Source organism: Leucopleurus acutus (genome assembly GCF_964270905.1).
Source record: "Leucopleurus acutus genome assembly, chromosome: 18".
Lineage (NCBI taxonomy): Eukaryota > Metazoa > Chordata > Mammalia > Artiodactyla > Delphinidae > Leucopleurus > Leucopleurus acutus.
Genome location: NC_139160.1, coordinates 32,534,742 through 32,561,022, shown reverse-complemented (window position 1 = coordinate 32,561,022; position 26,281 = coordinate 32,534,742). Strand labels below are relative to the sequence as shown.

The window sequence follows — 26,281 nt, the reverse complement described above, 5'->3', positions numbered from 1 at the left end:
ATTATGATGTGATTCATAAGACTGCACATTTATAGAGTGCTTACTTACCCCTGTGCCAAATGCTTGACCTGATCATCTCATTTAATGTATGTGATTAATATTTACCTGGGATAATGGGACTCATATTTTTCACATGTAAGCCATTAATTATGCTTAGATATTTTAATGGCGCTCTATACTAAAGTTATGGCAACAGAGTTAAGAGAGAGTGGCTAGCTTGGCTAAGGAAGGGCAGTTTCACACTCAGAGAGGATCAGGAATTTGAGCTGGATCTGGAAGGATGAGTGGATGTTCCCTGAGAGGAAAGGGCATTCTAAGCAAGTGTCAACAGTTCACATTAAGGGTTATATCATGGCACAGTTGGAGCCTGGATGGAAGAGGAGTGGAGAAAATGGAAATGTGATAGTAAATGGGTCTAGATGGTGAAGAGCTTCAAATGTCACACCTTATACTGAAGGTTTTATGGAGACATGTTACTTCTGTAAGTCAAGTGATATTATCATCTGTCTTCCAGGAAGATAATTCTAACAGCATTATGGAAGAAAGGTAAGCTGCACTTCCCAGTACTGTCACCATTAGCCATACATATTTAAATTTAAATCAATTACTATTTAAATAAAATTAAAAATTTATTTCCTCACACTTACCATGTTTCAAGTGAGTCAGTGTCCATACATGCTGGCAGCAAATATGGCACATTTCATCATTGCTGGAAGTTCTATTGGACAGCACTGGGTTGGGGGTGGGGGTTATAGTGGGGAGAGACTCGGTGATTGGCTGACCTGTGTCATGTGACCTGGGAGGATGCCAGAGGAAATGGAGCTGAGAAGATAGATGGGAATGGTGAAGGAAAAAGGGAGGGGTCAAAGATAACTCCTTGCTACTGACATGTTCGAAGTAGTTGCTCAAAAGAGAAAAGAGTTCAGGCTGATTTTGGTGTGTCCTTCTCCTAGCTTACCTCAGTGTCTTAGAAGGCATCTGACTGAAGCTGCCTTATTCAAATGTTTTACCAAATATTTGAGTGTCCACTATGAAACTGTCACTGTGCTTTGAGATGTTGGAGGTCTGAGCTAAGGTAGTGGTAAAGGCGTTGAAGGGGAAAGGGGATGGAGGGAAGTGTACACATTTAAGGAACATCTAGTTATTGTCAGGGCATGGTGATTATTAACTTGGAGGCTGAAGGATAAGGAGGCAAGTAAGACTGCCAGGTTCAGGCTTTCTCTAAGAAGGGAAGCAAAGGAAGAAAAACAGGATGAGGAGCGAGGTGGGGGAGAAGTTAATTCCACACGTACAGACCTACTGGAGTTTGTTTCATAGTGCCAAGTGTCTGTTCCTCTTTAGATTTTGCATCTCAGAACTACAGCCAACTCACAAGAAGTTGACCACATACCCTCCCTTATTTCTGCCTTGAAAGAGAAGTGTAGACAAGAGATTAGGTCTGATTAATGAGGTGGAATTCCCTAATACAGTACTTGGTACATAGTAAATACTGAACAAATAGCTGTTGAATGGATAACAGTGCAGTGGACACAATGCAGTACATACAGTGTTGTGTAGAGACAATGTTATTATGTAGCTGAAAATAGAAATCCTCTCATGTTTATATACAGTCACTGATGCATAGTGATTTAAAACCTCTTACAAATACAATGCATGCTGCTACGATTTTACTATAGTCATGCTGCAAACCAGTTAATCTGTCTCCAGGTAATAGAGTTGACTGTATTTTCAGTCAATGGTACTGGCTAGTTTGATCATCCCTATAAGGAGCCTTATATTGTACAAGAAACAAAATAAATACTACAACTTCATATTTTTTTATTAGCCTACATGTCAAGTAGGCTATATAAGCCTATGTTGAACAAGATGATATCTTATCATGTTTGTCATCAGAAGTAGCAGCTTGATTGTTGACAATTGTGAATTTCACACCGAGTGTAAAGCATTTGGTTTGATAATAAGCCCACACACAGGGAATTCCATATTTATTTGACAGTAGAAAGACAGGGTAATATTTTAATCTGTTCGAACATGCTGGGTAATTATATGACATTTACTCTTCTATATTCAAAATCTTTACTTTTAAATGCCCTTTATAAATTTAGCTTAAGTATGAACAGTGTGTGAAAATTCAAATTAAATTGTTAACTTTGCGTTGTTTAGAAATAAATACATGAGTCATGAATCCTGTATGCATTGTAGTTTGGTTTTAGGGTTTATATTATATATTTGTATACATTTGTAATTGAGATGACTAACTACAATAAATGAGTTCAGAGAGAAAATATTTTACTTTCTTTTACTTAAAGATTCGATAGGGTCTGTGATAAATAAATATAAATGTTAAATATGAGATATAAAGTAACCATAGACTAGAATGTATTAAGATGTAAACATAAATTAAAGTAGACGTATAGGTTTGAGGCTTTCGGATGGAAAAAGTGAAGTGCAAAGCATGGTCATGAAACTTTTCCTGAGCTAAAAATTGTGGTTTCTCTTATTAGCCAAAGCTGCACTTCACGAGAAATTTTGCGTTTGTGTCATTATAAAGGGAAAATACAGTGTTGAGCAGTGTTCCTTTAAACAGCAAGTGAAAAAATCCATTTCATGAGGTTCTTTCTTTTAGAACCATCTCCCCTTGTCTCCTCCATCTTCCCCTCCCCTCCCCTCCCCTGACAGATATGTACTCAGAGCCTCTTATGGGGTAACACTCCAAGAGAACCCTCATAGTAAGATACATATGTACTTTTCAGCTACAGTAATGCTATCCCTAGTTTAATCAAAATGGTGTAAGTATTCAATACCTTGCTTTCTGGCGACTTGGCTTTTTAAAAGGATAAACCTCAGACTATATAGAAGAATGGACAGACTGCTTGTCATTCATAAAATCCTCCAAAGATATTACTAAACTTTAGATAAAATTGGATAATAAGCAGTTTGAGATTATATTCTTTTTTCAGGACCTGTATTGGTTAATTTGTATCCTTAGAAATACAAGCAGCAAAATAGTAGGTGCTTGCCTGACCAGAATGCCCACCTAGAAAAATTTGTATGTCATTAGTGTTGAAATTAGTGATTGTAGTGAATCTGTGCGTAGAGCCAAGTAGATCAGCATTCTAGCAAAAAATGAGTTGACTCAACCATCAAAGTTCAACACCATATTAAATATATGAGATGATTTTAACTTGTTATTTAAAAAGCAGATGTTATTAATCCATGCACAATGACTATAACATGTGTTTGATAATGTTTACTAATGTCTACTGAAATGTTTGATTCCTGAGTAACAAATCATCTCAATCAATACAACTGGAGGATGGAGCTGTAAATTGTAGCTCTTTGTTCTGTATAACTAAATAAAGTGACTACCTGTATTGGGATAGTAAATATAAATTTTGAAAGAGTTTACCAATTGTAATAACTTATTTCTATCAGTTTATGCTGTTATTAGGGGGGAAATTGCAGAAAAATTCACTATTGATTTCCTCTATAAATTTATCCATATCATTACTTTGTAGGAAATTTTCTGTTATCAATAGAATATGCAATTAGTTCCTCTCAAAGATGAAATTATAAAAGGATACATAGTAATGGGGCTGTTGGTGTTGGGAGTTAGGTGATAAAAGGCAGTGGTGGCAGGTCAGATTGATTTTTGTCTAAGTTATCTTTTCTAGTGCATGAAATTCTTATCTGGTCTGTATATTTCTTTCACGAGCACAGGCTAACCAAAAGTAGAATAACTTCACCAAAGCTGTGATGGGGAAGATTTTTTAGAAAAAATGTTTAGTTTCCTCATTCTTTAATGCTGTCACCAACTCTAGTGAATGATTTCTTAAAGTTGTGAACAGCTCTCCTTGTGGGACATCAATTCTCAACCCACAGTGCCCTTTAAAAAATACTGATGCATCAGCCTCACGTCAGATCAATTACTTCAGCATGTATGCATGTGGATCCTGTTTAGTGGCATTTTTAAAAAGCTCTCCCAGGTGATTTTAATGCACAGACTGAACTGAAAATCACTTTGTCTGTCTTCTGCCCTGCTTACTTATCCCAGAATGAAAACCCAATTGGTGGCCTGGAACCAACCAACCAACAAACACACAAAAGCAAAACCTAACCAACACAAGAACAAAATCAGAAATGAAACAACTCTACTTCCTCACTTAAGGATGAGAGGTGAAAATATTTCCAAAACTGCTGCTTTTCTTTCATGCCACGCTGGACATTATTCTGAAAGGAAGAAAGGGAGTGAAAGGAGTATGAATCTCAGGCACGTGGTGGAACTGAAATAAGTTGATGGTCAGTGTTCTGAGTTATTTTGCAGGACTTGACCTTGGAAAGTAGAGTTTCAGTGATTATGAAAAGCAGGAGGCAAATCCCTCTGCCTGTCACTGACAGTTTCTATTTCATAAGCCTGTCACAGTCACGTGGGTTGCCACTGTGAATCTTTGTGAAATTTTGATTCTTGTATATCACCTTTTCCTTTACTCCATGAAGTTATTTTTAAGAAAGACTTCTCCCAAACAAATCCATTGTTCCATCTGCATTTACTGTTTTATAAGGATTTTAGAGGGCTTTTTATTCTTTATCAGATTGGAAAACCACCCTAGTAAGTTTTGGCACCCTTCGAAAATAAAGCAGTTTTTGGCCAAAGACTTACAGATAACAAATGCCATTCTTATTTTACATCCAGCCAATTAAATCACTGAAAAATACTGACTTCCAAAGCAATGTGAAACTGTTTAGAGTCCTTAACCCTCTTTGACTCATTCGTTAACACATTTAGTCTATAGCATTTTCCAGGAATTATTTAATTAGCTTTACTAAGTAGTGTTTTTGGTAAATTTATTCACATTACCTTTGTTTTTTCAGTTACTATTAAACATTGTAAATTAGAATTATTCCTTTAATCAAATTATAAAAGATAAGTGGCTTTGCTCATGAACAGCAAATGCACTGCTTATGTGCTGTCGTCTCACCACTCTCAAAACCAGCATTGCTAATCTGTCAAACTTCCTTTCCCTGAAGCAGACAGCCTCAGAATCCTCCTTAACACCATGCTTAGAGATAGCTACTACCCATCAGAGGTAGTAATGAATCTTACCAGCCATCTTTGGTTCAATCTAGTCTCCTGTTTTTACACATTTTATAAATGAAAATAAAAAATTAAACAAGATACCCCATTCCTGATACTCTAGGAGGCTTTCTTTTATCAAAGGTCTGGATCAGAGACAAAACATGCAACACTATTATCTGTATAGTAATACTTAGCCAATAGTATTTGTGAACATATGTGCTTAGGTAGCAGGGAAGAGTCTGATGATGAAATGAGTGCACACCAAAACCAGACAAAGACATTATAAGAAAGGGAACTTATAGACCAATATCTCTTATGAACATAGATGCAGAAATCCTCAACAAAATATTATAAATCAAAGCCAACAATATGCAAAAAAGAATTAGATACCATGACCAAGAGGGATATATTCCAGGTATGGAAGGCTGGTTTAACATTTGAAAATCAATTAATGTAATTTATCAAATCAACAGGCTCTAAAGGAGAAAAACCATTTGACCATATCAATATATGCAGAAAAGACAGCTAATCAAGTACAATACCCATTCATGACAAAAACTTTCAACAAACTAGAAATACAGGGGAATTTCCTTAAGTTGATAAAGAACATCTATAAAAACTACAGAGAGCATCATACTTAATGATAAGAAACTAAATATTTTTCCCCTAAGATCAGGAACAAGGAAACATGTCCCTTCTCACCATTTCTATTCAGCATTGTACTGGAGGTCCTGGCTTAATGCAACAAGACAAGAAAAGGACATAAAAGTATACAGATTGGGAAGGAATAAATAAAATTGTCTTTGCTCATAAGTAAAATGATTGCCTATGTAGAAAATCCCCCAAAATTGATCAAAAAAAAGGAAAGAAAGAAAAACACTTTCTGGAACTTAATAAGCAATTAGAACAAAGTTTCTGGATATGAGATTGGCATTAAAATGTTGACTACTTTTTTAATATCAGCAATGAAAAATTAGAATTTGAAATAAAAAATGGAATATCATTTACTTTAGCACCAAAAATTTTCTACAATATTTGTATGAGGAAGATGACAAAACTTTGATGAAAGAAATAAAAAAAAAATCTGATAAAGAAATAGATATCCCATGTTCATGGAAAGGAATATTCAATATTGTTAAGGTGTCAGCTCTTCCCAGCTTGATCCATGTAGTCAATGAAATTCCAATCACAATCTCAGCAAGTAATTTTGTGGGTATTGACAGATTGATTCTAAATTTTTTATGGATATGTGAAAGACTCAGAATAGTCAATACAACACTGAAGAAGGAGGAAGAAAAGGAGGAGGAGGAAGGGGAAGGACTGACTTCAAGACTTACTATAAAATTACAGTAATCAAAACTGTGGTATTGGGGGGAAAAAGATATAGTCAGTGGAATAGAATAGAGAGCCCAGAAATAGACCCACACAGGTATAGTCAACTGATCCTGGACAAAGCAGCACAGGTAATTCAATGGAAAAGAATCGTTTTTTAAAGAAATGATGCTGGAAAAACTGGACATTTATAAGTTAGCCATTATTTGAATTTAAAAACTTCTGCTCTGTGAAGTGAAAAGACAGTCCATAGAGTGGGATAAAATCTTTGCAAAACACCTATCTGACAAAAGACTTGTATCCAAAATATACAAAGAACTCTAAAACTCAACAATAAGAAAACAACCCAATTTTTTTAAAAAGGCCTGAACAGACATCTTACTGAAGATTTACAAATGACAAATAACTGTATGAAAATATACTCAACATCATATGTTGTGAGGGAATTGCAAATTAAAAAAAATGAGACACCATTACACATCTATTAGAATGGCTAAAATCCAAATCACTGACAGCACCAAATGCTACTGAGGATGTGGTACAACAGGATCACTCATTCACTGATGAAAGGAATGCAAGATAGTACAGCATCTTTAGAAGGCTGGCAGTTACAAAGCTAAACATAGATTTAACATAGGATTCAGTTATCACATTCCTGTTTACCCCAGGAGTAAAAAACCTGCATACAAGTAGCAATTTTATTCGTGGTTGCCAAAATTTGGAAGCAACTCGAGAAGTCCTTCAATAGCTGAATGGATAAAACCCACTGATATAGTCATACATATAGTCATACAATAGACCAGCGATGGGGAATGACAGGGGGTGGCAGATGAAGCTTCGCTTGCTCGCCTCCCTGCTGCTCACCTCCTGCTGTGCGGCCAGGTTCCTAACAGGCTGTGGACCCATACTGGTCTGTGGCCTGAGCATTGCGGACCCCTGCAATAGACTATTAAATCAGTCATAAAAAGAAAATCTCTTGAGCCAAGAAAAGACATGGAGAAATGCATGATACTAAGTGAAAGAAGCCAATCTGAAAAGCCTCCATACTCTGATTCCAACTATATGACATTCTGGAAAGGACAGAATTATAGAGATAGTAAAAAATTCAGTGGTTTCTAGAGGTTTGGGGGGAGGGGGAAGAAGGAAGAGATGAATAGGTGGAGGACAGGGGATTTTTCAGGATGTTGAAACTATGCCCTATGACTCAGTAATGGTAGATGTGTGACATTATGCATTTGGCAAAACCCATACAACTTTAGAACACAGAGTGAACCCAAAAGTAAACTGAGGTTAATAATTAATAATAATGTATCAATATCATCAATAAAGGTACATAAATTTTAACAAATGTAACACATTAATGCAAAATGTTACTGATAGGGGAATTTGTGTATGTGGAGGGGAGAGTATATGGGAATCTGTCTTTTCTGCTCTATTTGTCTTAAAGTGAAACTGCTCTAGAATATAAAGTCTGTTAATTAAAAAAATTAAGAAGTATAAAAACCATTTAATTTAAAATTAATGTATTTGAGCCATTTATATTAACTAAAGAACACAGCTATTTTAAATCTCTTGTGAAATAAGGGAATAGTGTAAATAATAGAACATTGAACAATATAATAATGCAACAAGATAAAATTTTACTAAAATGCAAAAATGCTTTTCATGCTGAAGTGCTCACTGAAATCCAAGAGAAATACGTTTAAAATATAATTCAGAGAGTGTGTCTATGGAGATATAGTAGAAGTCAGTTTAATTATAGAAGCTGACATTATTTAAAGCATTTTCTTCCTTATTTAATGTTTCAACTCTCATCATTTTAAAATGAAAACTAAGCAATAAATATGTTTTGTAATATGTGAATGCTATAAATTTATCTAATATCTATTTTACCTAATATTAGTTTATCGCTACCTATCTTTAAAATCACTATGAAAGTTTTATTATAGGTATTAATAGTGACGGCAGTGACATAGATGATGCAAAGCATATTGTTTAATTTATGTTAAGATTTTAAATTTCCATTCATTTTGGAGGGATACACAGTATTTTTAAAAATTTAATCAGCACAATGATTGATTTTTAAAAATGTATTTATATATATCAGGAAACAGTTCATTCTATAATTGTAGTTGGTTTCACTAGTGCGTTTGAACCTACGCATTTGACTTTTTGAGCTTCATATCTGAGCAATTATGATATATTCTTTGGCAGTTCATATTCACACATCCATTTTCTTGTGGCTACATGTAACTTACTCTTAGATATGTTTCAAACATATACAAAGCACCTTATTCTGCAAATGATTTAAGATGGAGTATGATGTTAGTAGATATACTTGGTTGGGTCTGTTAAAGATGAAACTTTACAGTTTCATTCAACCATATTTTTATCATATTTTGTGAGCACTGATCTATTAGCAATATGGAAAGACTTTGCATTTGAGGTAAGATTCAGGTAGCATTTTATTAATTGTATAGATAAAACAATAGAAAGAATGCCATGCTTTTAGAACTAGAAGTGACCTCAGGATAGGGGTGTAGAGGCTTTCCAGGCTAGAATTAGCAGGTTATAGGGCTTCAGTATTTTAAATTGCATTAATGAACACTATTTTACTGTTTTACTACTATTTTTATCCACTGTGTTTTTGAGAATTTTGTTTCTTTTGATGCATAATAATCTATATTAAATAAAGATTTTGTAGAGGAACTGCATTTTATAGTGGTTAAGAGCTTTGGATTCACACAGAAGTGGGTTCAAATAAATCTTGGCTCTACTGGATAGTAGCTATGTGATCTGGGGTATGCTACATGATGTTTCACATCTCTTTTGCCCTCTTAATACCAGTTCCTTCCTCATAAGGATGGTGTGTGTTTCAAGCACTTAACAGGTTTGTATTATTTGGCCAATCCCTGTCTCTTAGGAAGTGCCACACAAATAAGAGTGGCTGCTGTTGTCCTCAGCATTCATACTGTTTACAAGGTAGGGTCTTCTAGAATGTTCATGGAGCCATTACAGACCCTCATAATTTTGTCATTTTTCTGGTGTTCAGCAATGTCTACAACATCCAAAGAGTCAGTGCTGTCTGGATAACGTAATTGAAGTATAGGAACATGATAATGGGGAACAGCTACTAGTTTAACAATATTCTTAAGATAAAGTTTTATTATTCAGAGTGTAAGGGGTTGTAGTTCTTTGGATTCTGAAAATCACCAAGACGATACTTAGTTTTTATTTTAGGAATTTTCTTTCTTGTGACTAAAACAATGGAATTTTCTTTAAATGTCATCCAAGTTCGTGCTGAATAGCTTAAAAATATTCCCAAACCTTGCATTGTAGCTACAAAGGAGTTCTATCCAGACTGACAACTAGGCCATGATTTATTACAGGATCTGCTTTTAACATTATTTTGTCTGGAATGAACAGAGCGGTTGAAGAAACTCCATCCATCTTTTTGTTTATTTGACATCTATGCCACATTAAATGTTCCTTAAAGAAACAATATATAAACAAGAAATTCTCCTTAACAGTGACGATTACTCATCAGTAAGATAAATCTCTTGACAGTGATACCAAAGGAATCCTGTCAAGCAATGTAGGTGAAAATTTTTAAAAAGCATTTTTTTTAAACTTAAGAATAAATTTTTAAGCCAGATATTTTAGCTTCATTTTCTTTCCAAGAGTTAGCACTACAGAGTATGCTCAAGTTGTTTTTTCTCTTCAACAAAATTAGCACCATCTCTCAAGCTTTCCTTGGTCTAGCTCAATCGCTGATTATGTATGTTATGAATAATTAGTAGAAATAGAGTGTGCCCTTTTTGTTGTTAATGTTTATCAAAAGGTGAAAAAATATTGAGCAAGTAAATGAAGACTGTGATAAATATATTTTGCTCTGCTTTCATATATTTTCGTGTGCTTTCTGGGAGGGTTTTTTTGTTTGGTTTTTGTTTTGGGTTTTTTTTTTTTTTTAAAGTGATTTGGGGGAGGGAAGGAAGGGAATAGAGTAATCGAGGCAGGAAGAATACCTTCCCAGCACTGTGCAGTTTTTCCTGAGAACATTAGGAACTGAATGAAGAATCTCTGTCCTGGAATTTAGAGCAACTAGTAGTTTGTAAGTAACCATGCATTGTCAACAAATAGTCACTCTCTGTGTTTCTTAACTTCTTATCTTTTATTAGGTATATTTTCAGATTTATTTATTTGGGAATTTGAGTGTTTTTTTTTTTAAGTCTCCTGGTTGTTAAATATAGATTCTGTTCTGGAGGGATGGGAGACTTCTATTTATTATTCAGTGAGTATATTTTAAATATTAGACTGTGACCAGTATGTGAGTTGCTAACCAGTTGATGTTTTCAATAGTACAGCCAGGCTAGCAACCTCCTCCATAAGTTAGTGTTTAGCTTTATGATTGTCTCTAAATATTTGAATCTGTGTTTGACCTGCATCCTTAACATTTATTAAATTGGTAGATGTTATATAGGTTATAGAATTCTAATTCTGAATTCTTATTGCTCATGAATAAAGATCAAGATTGATCCAGTTGCTTATTGTTGGATCATAGAGATTAATATATTAATCCTAGCAATTGCTGGCCATTTAACTATATCACAAATAGCCCTGGAAAGCTCTTTCCAGGTGCTTGTCTTAATCAACATTCCACACAGGACATGTGTCTAGTTTCACATGAACGGAGCATGATAAGAAAGGTGTAAATTGGTGACAGTCAGGAACTGGGAATCCACCGAAGGAACGGTGTTCTCTAGTCATTGCTATAAAGAGGGAGGTGGGGGAACAGAAGAGTTAACCATTAGAGTGCTTTAAAAAAAATAGCAAAATTAAAATCAAAGGACAGTTTTTATACTGACTGATGGTTGTACCAGGGAAAACTATTATATTTGTGAAAGTTTGCTACTTTTACCCTAGCCTTATCCATTAAAGATGATAGTACGAATGAAATTGTAGAGTTGACAGGTAACTTTTATAAATCGGATTAACATTCTCAGTGTATGTGAAAGCTGAAACTGAAAGATTTTAACTGACCCAAGCATGCAAAAATAACTTCTGGACTGAGATTATAACTAGGTTTCTTCATTTTTATTCTAGTATTTTTTAAAAATAGATTTTGCAGTGTCTACTAACACAAGTCCACTGTAAAGTATATTTAATATTTTTGGAGTGGAAAGTGAATTTAGAGTTTCCTTTTCCTGTCCAGTTCCATATTCTCACTTTATTTATGTGAATCTGAGGTCCAGTAACTTGCCCAAGGTGACATAGCTAGTTAAAGGCCAGTTTTAGTGTTATGTTTTAGCTGGTCGTTCACACGTTAGTGGCAATCAGTCTAGCTAGTGATCAGAGTCAGTTTTTGAGGAATAATTTTTCAGAACACTCAGATGAATGTTGTGATTTATGTTCCTTTTAAGAGGCATCAAATAATGGACTCTGTTCATATCAGTCAGTTTTTAAAGTGCCAGGAACAATTGCTGCTGAATGGTTTGCATGCCGAATAGGCCAGTGCAGCATTTGAACTGTTATAAGAGTAATCATGTGAAAGCCTGGCTGTCTATAGTAGGGTAGCTCTGTGTTTCCAGGGACAAGATAGTTTGTGCATTAATAAGTCATGTGTGTTAATATTTGTGATGGCACAGAATATCTCCTTCTGCCACAATCGGATAGTAACTTTCATTTGATATTTTTCTGATAGTGATATAATACTTAGTGACACAGAGTTTGAAAAAAATACATATGGATATATATGTGTATGTGTGTGTATACACTTATTTTAAGGTAGGAAATTGTTGGAAAGGAAGCAATAGGGTTGTGCACAGTTAAGTATACCAAGAATTTCCAACTCTAAATTAAATCCTGGTGTGAAAAGAATGATTTTTTCTCCCCTTATATGTGTATCTGATCTGGATGATTACTCATTTGTAGGGAACACTATCAGATTATGTATTTGCCCTGTGTTCACACCCAACACCCCCTACCCCCATCACTCACAAAAGCTAAGCGGACCTCTATTTGTACCTAGGTTGTAGCCTAGCCTTTCTCCCTTCTAATTCATTCCTCGGCCTTTTCAGATTAGGATTGGTCCATCATGGCCTTCTCTTCAAGCCTCTGTTCACCTTTCTTTTATGCTGTGTACTTATTTGTGTTTATTTGGTCAACGTTTTAGCTTTGGAGGCTAAGAGCTCACAAACCGGTAATCCTAGAATAAGTTCTCACTATGTATTCTCTACAGTTTATCACCCTCAAGGGATGGAAAATCAGTTCTCGGGGAGCAAAAATATCTGTCCTATCTGCCTCTGTTTTTATGTGTAAAGCACAGATGTACATGCAGTACATAAACAGATATACAATATATGTATCATTTTAAAATTTCATAGGTGCAAATGATTCGGAAAAATACGCCTAAAAAAACTTAGCCAGCAATAATGAAATAAAGGTTGAGAACACTGTTCTACACCTATATATATCTATATCCTTTCCCAGTGTCTCCACTTAGATGTTATTCAAAAACTTCAAGTTCACTTGTCCCAAACTGAAACAATTCTTTTTTCTCCACCCCACCCAAATCTTTTTCTCATTCTTTCTGTCCCGTTTCAATAGATGTCATCATGTGGGTTTCCATGCCCACCCTGTCCCATTATCTCATGCCTAAGGCATTACCTCATCTCAAGGCTGTTTTCTTTCCCTGCCTGGATTATTGCTACAGCTTTTAAAATTATTCTTCCTGCTCTGTTTTTACCCTTGCTCTAATCTTTTATCCACACTGTGCTACAAGGAGCTTTCTAAAATGTACATCTGATTAGCTCTCATCTAGTTTAAAACCTCCCAGTTCTTAGGGATCAGAATCCTATATCCATAGCATGGTCTGCCTTTCTTTTAATTTTCTGGCCTTCTCCTCATATTTCTTTCTACTCTCCCTACTTCCCCCTCCCCGCAACATGTACTTTTATTTTGGAGTCACTTGGACTCCTCTAAAGTGCTACTTTCTTCCTCATCTATGGTCTTTTTCAAACTGTGCCTTTGAGTTTTTTCCTTCCCTTCCCCAACCCATACAACTTCCTGCGTGCTGGTGTTCAGTTCAGGTGCCCTGTCCTCCTAGGCATACTGTATGATTATTTTTACTATACTCTTTGTCACACAGGGGAAATGCATATTTTCTGGGGTTCCCCCCCGCCCCCACTAAATGGCTTCTTGAGGAATGACTTATTGGTTGTTGCGTCTCCGACTCCTGCCGTACCTAGTAGGCATTCTATAAATCTGTGCCAAATGAAAAAATGAGCAAGCATGTGGGATTGTTTTAAGTGTTGATATTATATACGTTCCCAGGTTGTCCTGTTTTCCTGGGCATTTCACCATATTTTTTTTCCCCCATGAAACATTGCATACTAGATTGAATTAAGCTTATTCCTTCTTTACAGTAAATATTAATGACTTAGACCAAACAACAGTATATGAAGAGTAGCTTTTCAAGTGTTTAAATAGTGGCTTTTCAAAAATAGCATTAACTAATTTTACAGCTCATTTATTTCTTATCTGTAAAAAACAGTATTAACATTATTTAAGTAGAGAGACTATCAACATATTTTTGACTCTGTATTTTTTCTCCCTCTCATTCTGTTTAGCTAAAGGACACAAAATCAGCAGATCAGAAAACAACACTACTACATTTTCTTGTGCAAATATGTGAAGAAAACTACCCTGATATCCTCAATTTTGTGAATGATTTGGAACATTTGGACAAAGCTAGTAAAGGTTTGTGCTTTTACAGAAAAGATTTTCGTGCTCTGGGTCTTCAGTTGGTACAGAAAATAATGTCTTTTATTTGAACCTACTTGCCACTTTGTCACTGTGTTTTCATACTGAATATGCCATTTTAAAAATAGAGAGAAAGCTGTAGGACATTTACTTTATCAATTGTCATTATTGGAGCTCTGACTTTAATTTTTTGACTGGATAGTGAGGCCCTATATACAAAAACATATAGTTTTGCAGTTGTTTTTTTTTTTTTTTTTAACATCTTTACCGGAGTATAATTGCTTTACAATGTCATGTTAGTTGCTGCTGTATAACAAAGTGAATCAGCTATATCTATACATATAACACCATATTTCCTCCCTCTTGCGTCTCCCTCCCACCCTCCCTATCCCACCCCTCTAGGTGGTCACAAAGCACCCAGCTGATCTCCCTGTGCTCTATGGCTGCTTCCCACTAGCTATCTATTTTATATTTGGTAGTGTATATATGTCCATGCCACTCTCTCACTTTGCCTCAGCTTACCCTTCCCCCTACCCATGTCCTCAAGTCCATTCTCTACCTCTGGGTTTTTATTCCTGTCCTGCCGCTAGGTTCTTCAAAACCATTTTTTTTTTTTTTTTAGATTCCATATATATGTGTTAGCATATGGTATTTGTTTTTCTCTTTCTGACTTACTTCACTCTGTATGACAGACTCTAGGTCCATCCACCTCACTACAAATAACTCAATTTCATTTCTTTTTATGGCTGATTAATATTCCATTGTGTATATGTGCCACATCTTCTTTATCCATTCACCTGTCGATGGACACTTAGGTTGCTTCCATGGCCTGGCTATTGTAAATAGTGCTGCAATGAACATGGTGGTGTATGTTGCTTTTTGAATTATGGTTTTCTCAGGGTATATGCCCAATAGTGGGGTTGCTGGGTAATATGGTAGCTCTATTTTTAGTTTTTTAAGGAACCTCCATACTGTTCTCCATAGTGGCTGTATCAATTTGCATTCCCACCAACAGTGCAAGAGGGTTCCCTTTTCTCCACACCTTCTCCAGCATTTACTGTTTGTAGATTTTCTGATGATGGCCATTCTGACCAGTGTGAGGTGATACCTCATTGTAGTTTTGATTTGTATTTCTCTAATGATTGGCGATGTTGAGCATCCTTTCATGTGTTTGTTGGCAATCTATATATATTCTTTAGAGAAATGTCTATTTAGGTCTTCTGCCCATTTTTGGATTGGGTTGTTTGTTTTTTTGATATTGAGCTGCATAAGCTGCTTGTATATTTTGGAGATTAATCCTTTGTCAGTTGCTTCGTTTGCAAATATTAGCTAAAGGACACAAATTTCTCCCATTTCTCCATTCTGAGGGTTGTCTTTTCATCTTGCTTATGGTGTCCTTTGCTGTGCAAAAGTTTTTAAGTTTCATTAGGTCCCATTTGTTTGTTTTTATTTCCATTTCTCTAGAAGGTGGGTCAAAAAGGATCTTGCTGTGATTTATGTCATAGAGTGTTCTGCCTATGTTTTCCTCTAAGAGTTTGATAGTGTCTGGTCTTACATTTACGTCTTTAATCCATTTTGAGTTTGTTTTTGTGTATGGTGTTAGGGAGTGTTCTAATTTTATTCATTTACATGTAGCTGTCCAGTTTTCCCAGCACCACTTATTGAAGAAGCTGTCTTTTCTCCATTGTATATTCTTGCCTCCTTTATCAAAGAAAAGGTGACCATATGTGTGTGAGTTTATGTCTGGGCTTTCTATCTTGTTCCATTGATCTATATTTCTGTTTTTCTGCCTGTATCATACTGTCTTGATTACTGTAGCTTATAATATATTCTGAAGTATGGGAGCCTTATGCCTCCAGCTCCGTTTTTCTTTCCCAAGATTGCTTTGGCTATTCGGGGCCTTTTGTGTTTCCATACAAATAGTGCAATTTTTTATTCTAGTTCTGTGAAAAATGCCATTGGTAGTGTGATAGGAATTATATTGAATCTGTAGATTGCTATGGGCAGTATAGTCATTTTCACAATGTTGATTCTTCCAATCCAAGAGCATGGTATATCTCTCCATATTAACAAATTGAAGGCGAAAAACAATATGATCATCTCAATAGATGCAGAAAAGCTTTCGGCAAGATTCAACACCCATTTATGACAAAAACTCTCCAGAAAGTAGACATAGAGGGAACTTACCTCAACATCATAAAAGCCATATATGACAAACCCATAGCCAACGTCTTTCTCAATGGTGAAAAACTGAAACCATTTCCACTAAGATCAGGAACAAGACAAGGTTGCCCACTCTCACCACTCTTATTCAGCATCGTTTTGGAAGTTTTAGCCACAGCAATCAGAGGAGAAAAATAAATAAAAGGAATCCAAATCAGAAAAGAAGAAGTAAAACTGTCACTGTTTGCAGGTGACATGATACTATACATAGAGAAAACTAAAGATGCTACCAGAAAACTACTCGAGCTAATCAATGAATTTGGTAAAGTTGCAGGATACAAAATTAATGCACAGAAATCTAGTGCATTCCTATACACTAGTCATGAAAAATCAGAAAGAGAAATTAAGGAAACACACCCATTTACCATTGTAACAAAAAGAATAAAATACTTAGGAATAAACCTACCTAAGGAGACAAAAGACCTGTATGCAGAAAACTATGAGACACTGATGAAAGAAATAGAAATTAAAGAGGATACAAACAGATGAAGAGATATACCATGTTCTTGAATTGGAAGTTTTGCAGTTTAAACCTTCTGAATACCTGCCAGCCCCACCCTCTGCTGCTAAGCCACTTCCACTGTGTCCAGTGCAGTTCTCTTTGGATGAGTCATTCATAAGCACCTGGGATGATTATGCATCTGAGCCAAGCACCTGTAGTCAGTGTCCCCCTTGGCCTGATTCTGAATCTCCATCTGCCTACCTTGCAAGTAGAGCCTGCTTCCTTTACCCCAGTAGGCACCAAACTGCCATAGATTCCAGTCACTCCTTCCTAATAGCTCAGTTTCTAAGCTCCTTCTTAGCCCCTGCTGTGGGCTTAGATCTGGTTACAGAAAGGGTCAGAGAAAGGATAGTCCTATTATTTATATTTGGTTTGAATATGACTTATGCAGTTTTTTGAACATCTGAAGCATCCAGGTTATATATCACATCAGTTCTGTGGGAAAAAAACTTTACTTGCCTCAAAAAATAATGAATTTATGAATACACATTTGTGTGAATATATACAAATGTATAGATATACATTTTGGAAGATATCTCATTTGGTCTGGGAGAGTATCTCTATTCTTTTTGTACAGACCAATGGTCATTTGTCAACTTAAAGAAAGATACTTTTTTCCGGTATTATAGTGAATTTTTCTTTTAAATTAAAAAAAATCACTTTTATCATTTCATACCCTGTTTATTTTTTTGAATTTTATTTATTTTTTTTATACAGCAGGATGTTATTAGTCATCAATTTTATACACATCAGTGTATACATGTCAATCCCAATCTCACAATTCATCGCACCACCAACCCCAACGCCCACCGCTTTTCCCCCTTGATGTCCATACGTTTGTTCTCTATGTCTCTGTCTCAATTTCTGCCCTGCAAACCTCTTCATCTGTACCGTTTATCTAGGTTCCACATATATGCGTTAATGTACAATATTTGTTTTTCTCTTTCTGACTTACTTCACTCTGTATGACAGTCTCTAGATCCATCCACGTCTCAAAAAATGACCCAATTTGGTTCCTTTTTATGTCTGAGTAATATTCCATTGTATATATGTACCACATCTTTATCCATTCGTCTGTCAATGGGCATATAGGTTGCCTTCCATGACCTCGCTATTGTAAATAGTGCTGCAGTGAACATTGGGGTACATGTGTCTTTTTGAATTATGGTTTTCTCTGGGTATATGCCCAGTAGTGGGATTGCTGGATCATATGGTAATACTATTTTTAGTTTTTTAAGGAACCTCCATACTGTTCTCCGTAGTGGCTGTATCAATTTACATTCCCACTAACAGTGAAAGAGGGTTCCCTTTTCTCCACACTCTCTCCAGCATTTGTTGTTTGTAGATTTTCTGATGATGCCCATTCGAACTGGTGTGAGGTGATACTTCATTGTAGTTTTGATTTGCATTTCTCTAATAATTAGTGATGTTGAGCAGCTTTTCATGTGCTTCTTTGCCATCTGTATGTCTTCTTTAGAGAAATGTCTATTTAGGTCTTCTACCCATTTTTGGATTGGGTTGTTTGTTTTTTTAATATTGAGCTGCATGAGCTGTTTATATATTTTGGAGATTTATCCTTTGTCCGTTGATTCATTTCCAAATATTTCTCCCAGTCTGAGGGCTGTCTTTTCGTCTTGTTTGTGGTTTCCTTTGCTGTGCAAAAGCTTTGAAGTTTCATTAGGTCCCATTTGTTTATTTTTGTTTTTATTTGCATTACTCTAGGACGTGGGTCAAAAAACATCTTGCTGTGATTTATGTCAAAGAGTGTTCTTCCTATGTTTTCCTCTAAAGGTTTAATAGTGTCCAGTCTTAAATTTAGGTCTCTAATCCATTTTGAGTTATTTTTGTGTATGGTGTTAGGGAGTGTTCTAATTTCATTCTTTTACATGTAGCTGTCCAGTTTTCCCAGCACCACTTATTGAAGAGACTGTCTTTTCTCCATTGTATATCCTTGCCTCCTTTGTCATACATTAGTTGACCATAGGTGTGTGGGTTTATCGCTGGGCTTTCTATCTTGTTCCATTGATCTATGTTTCTGTTTTGGTGCCAGTGCCATATTGTATTGATTACTGTAGCTTTGTAGTATAGTCAGAAGTCAGGGAGTCTGATTCCTCCAGCTCCATTATTTCCCCTCAAGACTGCTTTGGCTATTCGGGGTCTTTTGTGTCTCCATACAAATTTTAAGATTTTTTGTTCTAGTTCCGTAAAAAATGCCATTGATAATTTGATAGGGTTTACACTGGATCTGTAGATTGCTTTGGGTAGTATAGTCATTTTCACAACATTGATTCTTCCAATCCAAGAACATGGTATACCTCTCCATCTGTTGGTATCATACTTAAATTCTTTCATTAGTATCTTGTAGTTTTCTACATGCAGGTCTTTTGTCTCCCTAGGTAGGTTTATTCCTAGGTATTTTATTCTTTTTGTTGCAGTGGTAAATGGGAGTGTTTCCATAATTTCTCTTTCAGATTTTTCGTCATTAGTGTATAGCAATGCACGAGATTTCTGTGCATTAATTTTGTATCCTGCAACATTACCGAATTCATTGATTAGCTCTAGTAGTTTTCTGGTGGCATCTTTAGGATTCTCTATTTTTAGTATCATGTCATCTACAAACAGTGATAGTTTTACTCCTTCTTTTCCAATTTGTATTCCTTTTATTTCTTTTTCTTCTCTGAGTGCCGTGGCTAGGACTGCCAAAACTATGTTGAATAATAGTGGTGAGTGTGGACATCCTTGTCTTGTTTCTGATCTTAGAGGAAATGCTTTCAGTTTTTCACCATTGAGAATGATGTTTGCTGTGTGTTTGTCGTATATGGCCTTTATTATGCTGAAGTAGGTTCCCGCTATGCCCAGTCTCTGGAGAGTTTTTATCATAAATGGGTGTTGAATTTTGTCAGAAGCTTTTCTGCATCTATTGAGATGATCATATGGTTTTTATTCTTCAATTTGTTAATATGGTGTATCACATTGATTGATTTGCATATATTGAAGAATGCTTGCTTCCCTGGGATAAATCCCACTTGATCATGGTGTATGACCCTTTTAATGTGTTGCTGGATTCTGTTTGCTAGTATTTTGTTGAGGATGTTTGCATGTATATTCATCAGTGATATTGGTCTGTAATTTTTTTTTTTTTTTTTTGTAGTATCTTTGGTTTTGGTATCATGGTGATGGTGGCCTCGTAGAATGAGTTTCAGAGGGTTTCTTCCTCTGCAATTTTTTGGAAGAGTTTGAGAAAGATGGGTGTTAGCTCTTCTCTAAATGATTGATAGAATTCACCTGTGAAGCCATCTGGTCCTGGACTTTTGTTTGTTGGAAGATTTTTAATCACTGTTTCCATTTCATTACTTGTGTTTGGTCTGTTCATATTTTGTTTTTCCTCCTGGTTCAGTCTTGGATGGTTATACCTTTCTAAGAATTTGTTCATTTCTTCCAAGTTGTCCATTTTATTGGCATAGAGTTGCTTGTAGTAGTCTCTAGGATGCTTTGTATTTCTACATTGTCTGTTGTAACTTCTCCTTTTCCATTTCTAATTTTATTGATTTGAGTCCTCTTCCTCTTTTTCTTGATGAGTCTGGCTAATGGTTTATCAATTTTGTTTATCTTCTCAAAGAACCAGCTTTTATTTTTATTGTTCTTTGCTATCGTTTTCTTTGTTTTTATTTCATTTATTTCTGCTCTGATATTTATGATTTCTTTCCTTCTGCTAACTTTGTGTTTTGTTTGTTCTTCTTTCTCTAGTCCCTTTAGGTGTAAGGTTAGATTGTTTATTTGAGATTTTTCTTGTTTCTTGAGGTAGGCTTGTATAGCTATAAACTTCCCTCTTAGAACTGCTTTTGCTGCATCCCATAGGTTTTGGATCGTCGTGTTTTCATTGTCATTAGTCTCTAGGTATTTTCTGATTTCCTCTTTGATTTCTTCAGTGATCTCTTGGTTATTTAGTAATGTATTATTTAGCTTCCATGTGTTTTTGTTTTTCACGTTTTTTTCCCTGTAATTGATATCTAATCTCATAGCGTTGTGGTCAGAAAAGATGCTTGATATGATTTCAGTTTTCTTAAATTTACTGAGACTTGAATTGTGACCCAAGATGTAATCTCTCCTGGAGAATGTTCTGTACACCCTTGAGAAGAAAGTGAAATCTGCTGTTTTGGAGTGGAATGTCCTGTAAACATCAGTAAATATACCCGGTCTATTGTGTCATTTAAAGCTCGTGTTTCCTTATTAATTTTTTGTTTGGATGGTCTGTCCATTGGTGTAATTAAAGTCCCCCGCTATTATTGTGTTAATGTCGATTTTCTCTTTTATAGCTGTTAACAGTGGCCTTATGTATTGAGGTGATCCTATGTTGGGTGCATATATATTTATAATTGTTATATCTTCTTCTTGGATTGATCCCTTGATCATTATGTAGTGTTGTTCCTTGTCTCTTGTAACATTCTTTATTTTAAAGTCTGTTTTATCTGATACGAGTATTGCTACTCCAGCTTTCTTTTGAATTCCATTTGCATGGAATATCTTTTTCCATCCCCTCACTTTCAGTCTGTATGTGTCCTTAGTTTTTAAGTGGGTCTCTTGTAGACAGCATATATATGGGTCTTGTTTTCGTATCCATTCAGCAGCCTGTGTCTTTTGGTTGGAGCATTTAGTCCATTCACGTTTAAGGTAATTATCAATATGTATGTTCCTATGACCATTTTCTTAATTGTTTTGGGTTTGTTTTTGTAGGTCCTTTTCTTCTCTTTTGTTTCCCACTTAGAGAAATTCCTTTAACATTTGTTGTAGATCTGGTTTGGTGGTGCTGAATTCTCTTAGCTTTTGCTTTTCTGTAAAGCTTTTGATTTCTCCATCGAATCTGAATGAGATCCTTGCTGACTAGAATAATCTTGGTTGTAGGTTTTTCCCTTTCATCACTTTAAGTATATCATGCTGCTCCCTTCTGGCTAGTAGAGTTTCTGCTGAGAAATCAGCTGTTAACCTTATGGGAGTTCCCTTGTATGTTATTTGTCGTTTTTCCCTTGCTGCTTTCCATAATTTTTCTTTGTCTTTAATTTTTGCCAATTTGATTACTATGTGTCTCGGCGTGTTTCTCCTTGGGTCTATCCTGTATGGGACTCTGCACTTCCTGGACTTGCTTGGCTGTTTATTTTCCCATGTTAAGGAAGTTTTCGACTTTAATCTCTTCACATATTTTCTCTGGTCCTTTCTCTCTCTCTTTTCCTTTTGGGACCCCTGTAATGCAAATGTCATTGCATTTAATGTTGTCCTAGAGGTCTCTTAGGCTGTCTTCAATTTCTTTTCTTTCTTTTTTCTTTATTCCGTTCTGTGGCAGTGAATTCCACCATTCTTTCCTCCAGGTCACTTTTCTGTTCTTCTGCCTCAGTTATTCTGCTATTGATTCCTTCTAGTGTAGTTTTCATTTCAGTTATTGTATTTTTTATCTCTGTTTGTTTGTTCTTTAATTCTTCTAGGTCTTTGTTAAACATTTCTTGCATCATCTCAATCTTTGCCTCCATTCTTTTTCCAAGGTCCTGGATCATCTTCACTATCATTATTCTGAATTCTTTTTCTGGGAGGTTGCCTATCTCCACTTCATTTAGTTGTTTTTTCTGGGGTTTTATCTTGTTCATTCATCCAGTACATAGCCCTCTGCCTTTTCATCTTGTCTGTCTTTCTGTGAATGTAGTTTTTGTTCCACCGGCTGCAGGATTGTAGTTCTTCTTGCTTCTGCTGTCCTCATACCCTGTTTAAATTGTTTCTTCTATAAAGTGGGGATTGTAGCACATTTTTTTTGCAGAGAGACATGTGATTGGATGAGATGTTCTTTCACACTTTTTCCTGAGATATATGTTTGTTTGAAGTGTATATCTCATATAGTCTTTTGAAAAAAAAAATTGGAAACAATTAGTATGGATTTTTAAGCCAAAAATAAGTCTTTTAACTTTTCACTCTTGCATCCTAATGTTCTAATGGATTACTCCTTACTTTGCCCTTGTGTACCTTAAAATGTTCATGGCATAAGAAGATAATGTCCCTATGTATAGTTGTAAGTGTTTTAAGGGAATTTAAGAAGGGAAAATAATCCAAATCATCTTCTCGTATTAAACAATGTGAGACTGGGCAAAAAGGCACAGAGGAAAAGAACATTAAAAATAACTCACAGAGGGCTTCCCTGGTGCACAGTGGTTTAGAGTCCGCCTGCCAATGCAGGGGACACGGGTTCATGCCCCGGTCCGGAAAGATCCCACATGCCGCGGAGTGGCTGGGCCCGTGAGCCATGGCTGCTGAGCCTGCGCGTCCCGAGCCTGTGCTCCGCAATGGGAGAGGCCACAACATTGAGAGGCCCACGTACCAAATATATAAATAAATAAATAACTCACAGATACTCGCAATAGCTTTTACATGATTAGTTCATTAACTCAAGGAAGGCACCTTTCTTATAATGAGATTTCTGGAATTCTGGAATAAAATTTAAGTAAATGGGATGAAAAAGAATTGAAAGTGTGTGTTCTTGATGAATATTAAGCTTGATAAGCAACAGAGTACTAGGTGAAGAAATGCTACCTTCAAGTGCCTTGAAATATAGAGCAATTTCTTTTTCTGGGGATTAGATGGTTGAGTAGTTAATAGCTTACATCAGCCTTAGGTTTTTAGCAAAAATAAAATCAATGTGGGCATTTTCTCATAATAGCAGTTTGAATTTCTGGTCACTTTACTATTTTTCCTATTAGTTCTTAAACAAAATAGTAAGCTGGAATATACTTTTCTTTCAGATGTATTTTTTATTGTATAATACATTTTCTAGCAGTTTTGCTATGAATTAAGATAAATGTCATTTATCTATTTTGACTCATTTGATTGTACTTAAAATTCTGTATAAATATTACAATATTTTGCTTTTGAAAAGTATGTAGCTTTCATATGGGTTTGCTTGCAGAGTTGTAACTTGGTAATGATATTCTTCTGTTTGTTTTCTTTCTTGGTGTTTCTGTGGGGCATTTTGGGGCCTTTAGGGGTTTTAGTTTCCATCTTTTTTAGCGGAGGCATGCATATGTGTATGGGCCAGCAGATACTGAGAATGTGTTTCACAGGGAGTAGCCAACTTCATATTTGAAATAGAAAAGCCATCACTGAAAGAATTTTTTTTACAGTGTAGGTGATTGTTGAGCTAGATTTCTTTTCATGAGTTTATTACCCTATTAATGGATGAGATTTTAGAGGAATTAATGTAGTCTTGGATGAAATAAGTCTTTGTTTTCTTTGGAAAATTTCAGTGCTCTTATATTACACATTATCATTTGAAAGTTTCCAGAATTGAAATCTCCTCAGTGAGCTATCACATGAATTTAAAAGTACCTTTGTTTTTGAGACATAACATATCCTGGCCATTAGGTACTCCTGGATCAGCAGGGGGAGCTTTCATTGTAACTAATGAGCTTACCCGTATGACAGTTTTCAAGAATCTACTTCATTAGGGCTGCTTCTTTGCTAAAAGATAACGGCTTACAGCTTTTCTGTTGTATTTCAGTGAAAATATTTTTTTGATCATTATTGTATTTCTGTATACCATTGTAATATTTCTTTCCTTTATGGACTTCTAAGGGTTGAATACATTTTTCCCTTGTCTAAACAGTTGAAATTAATGAACTCTAATCTATGATGGTTTTATTTCACAATAACCTGTTTCATATTAATTTGGAATGGTATTTTATTAATGAATAGAAAATATGACCAAACTTTGGGGGGGGGTTTGGAGTGTATTAAAATAATACCAAGGTAAATTTACAGTGTCACCTTGTTCAGCCCATGTCTTTTTTAAGGTATTATAGCTCTTCCATATATTTCCATTTTTCCCTAAATAGTTAACTCTGAATTCTAGAGATACCATGCTAGTCTAGTCTGTAACTCACTTGTTCACTCATTCATTTAACAAACATGTGTTGTGTGATTACTGCGTCAGAAACTGTGCTCTGTCTTGCTGCTGGTCCAAGGTGTGGTTTCTGTGTCTTTGTGCAGCCCTGGTTACCTCACTCACATCTGACTTCTGTCCCAACTGTCTCCTCTCTTTATATACGCAACTTCCTCCCCTTTTTCTATGCACCCTGTAAGTATTGCTTATATTATTAGCCTAATACTGAGTCCTTCTCTTTTTTCTCTCTGTAGCTTCTCCTTAGGTGATCTCTTTAGTCTCCAAGGGCTTAAATAGCGTTGTTACATTAATGACTTACAGATTTATATCCCAGACTTCCTTCTGAGCTCCATACTTGCATATCCAACATCTTACTTGCCATCTCCAGCTACACTTCAGTGTGTAGATCATGATGTGCTGTAAAATGTGGTTCTTGATTCCTACTCCCTTACTCTGTCCTCCCCAGATTTTATTTACTTGAGAAAAATCCTTTTTGGCTCACTTTCTTCTGATTTCCTTTTTCTCATTTCCCCTGCCTCTAGCCTTCAGCACGTCAGCTGAGAGCTGTGTGGTAGGTTCTGTGGGAAGTGGCAGCTGTGGCCTAGAATGTTGTCTAGGTCTCTCCTTTGTCAGGTACCTTAAAGCAAATGTCCCTTTCCCTTTGGTACTTTTTCCTGATGCTTGCTGGGAACCTCACCTAAGTTTCTGTGTATTCCAATCTTTCTTTAATGATAAATTCATAGGTTTTCCAGAAAATCTTAGACCACTATTCAAGAACTACTACTCTAGATTAGAGACTATTCCTGGAACTGCTGGGAATGAAATTAGCTTCTTGAGAAAGGACAATATTCAGTGTATTATCAGAGTGGATTTAATGATTGCCCATTATAAATTTTTTTCACTTTTACCATTTCCACATTTTCACCTTTCAGGAGCATTCTTTGATGTTTTATATTTGAGTTTTTGTTTGCTCTGTTTTATAGACCTCTCTGCTTTTAAGACTGTTTGTTTGCTTTTAGCTAGTAATACCTCGGTCTGGCCCAAATATTTGTCTAGTCAAATACATCTCCTGGTTTTCAATTCCTCATGACCTTCCAACATTTTATGATAAATGCCTTACTAAATACTGAATGCTTGTCTTTTATTCACCTACTGTGAGCACTTAGAACGCTTAATTTCCAGGTGGCTGTCACCTGGAAATGCAGAGTGTTTGAAAATTTCAAATTCATCTGCTGTAACAAGCAAAAAGCATTTTCAAAGGCTTCCATTAACCTCCTTATACTATAGACTTCCAAAAATGCCAATTAAAATGTATTAGCAAGTTGGATATGTATTTTAGATATTCAGTATTAGTTATTAATTCAACTGCATTTTATATTTTAAGTGTATATTGTAAATATATAAAAATGTTTATTATGCAACAAAATTAACGACACAACCAACATGGTGTTAGTTGGAACCATTAAGTCAT

General features: G+C 35.6%; 1 protein-coding gene across 4 annotated transcripts in view; it reads left to right on the top strand.

The window, feature by feature from the left end:
• DIAPH3 (diaphanous related formin 3) overlaps positions 1 to 26,281 on the top strand; it is a gene marked incomplete at both ends in the record, with an annotated part of 563,043 nt that overhangs the window by 307,951 nt on the left and 228,811 nt on the right. For all 4 annotated transcript variants that reach the window (XM_082859704.1, XM_082859703.1, XM_082859702.1 and 1 more), the window contains one exon: positions 14,038 to 14,167. In XM_082859704.1, the coding sequence (XP_082715830.1) occupies positions 14,038 to 14,167 (130 nt within the window). The remainder of the gene's footprint in view (positions 1 to 14,037; positions 14,168 to 26,281) is intronic.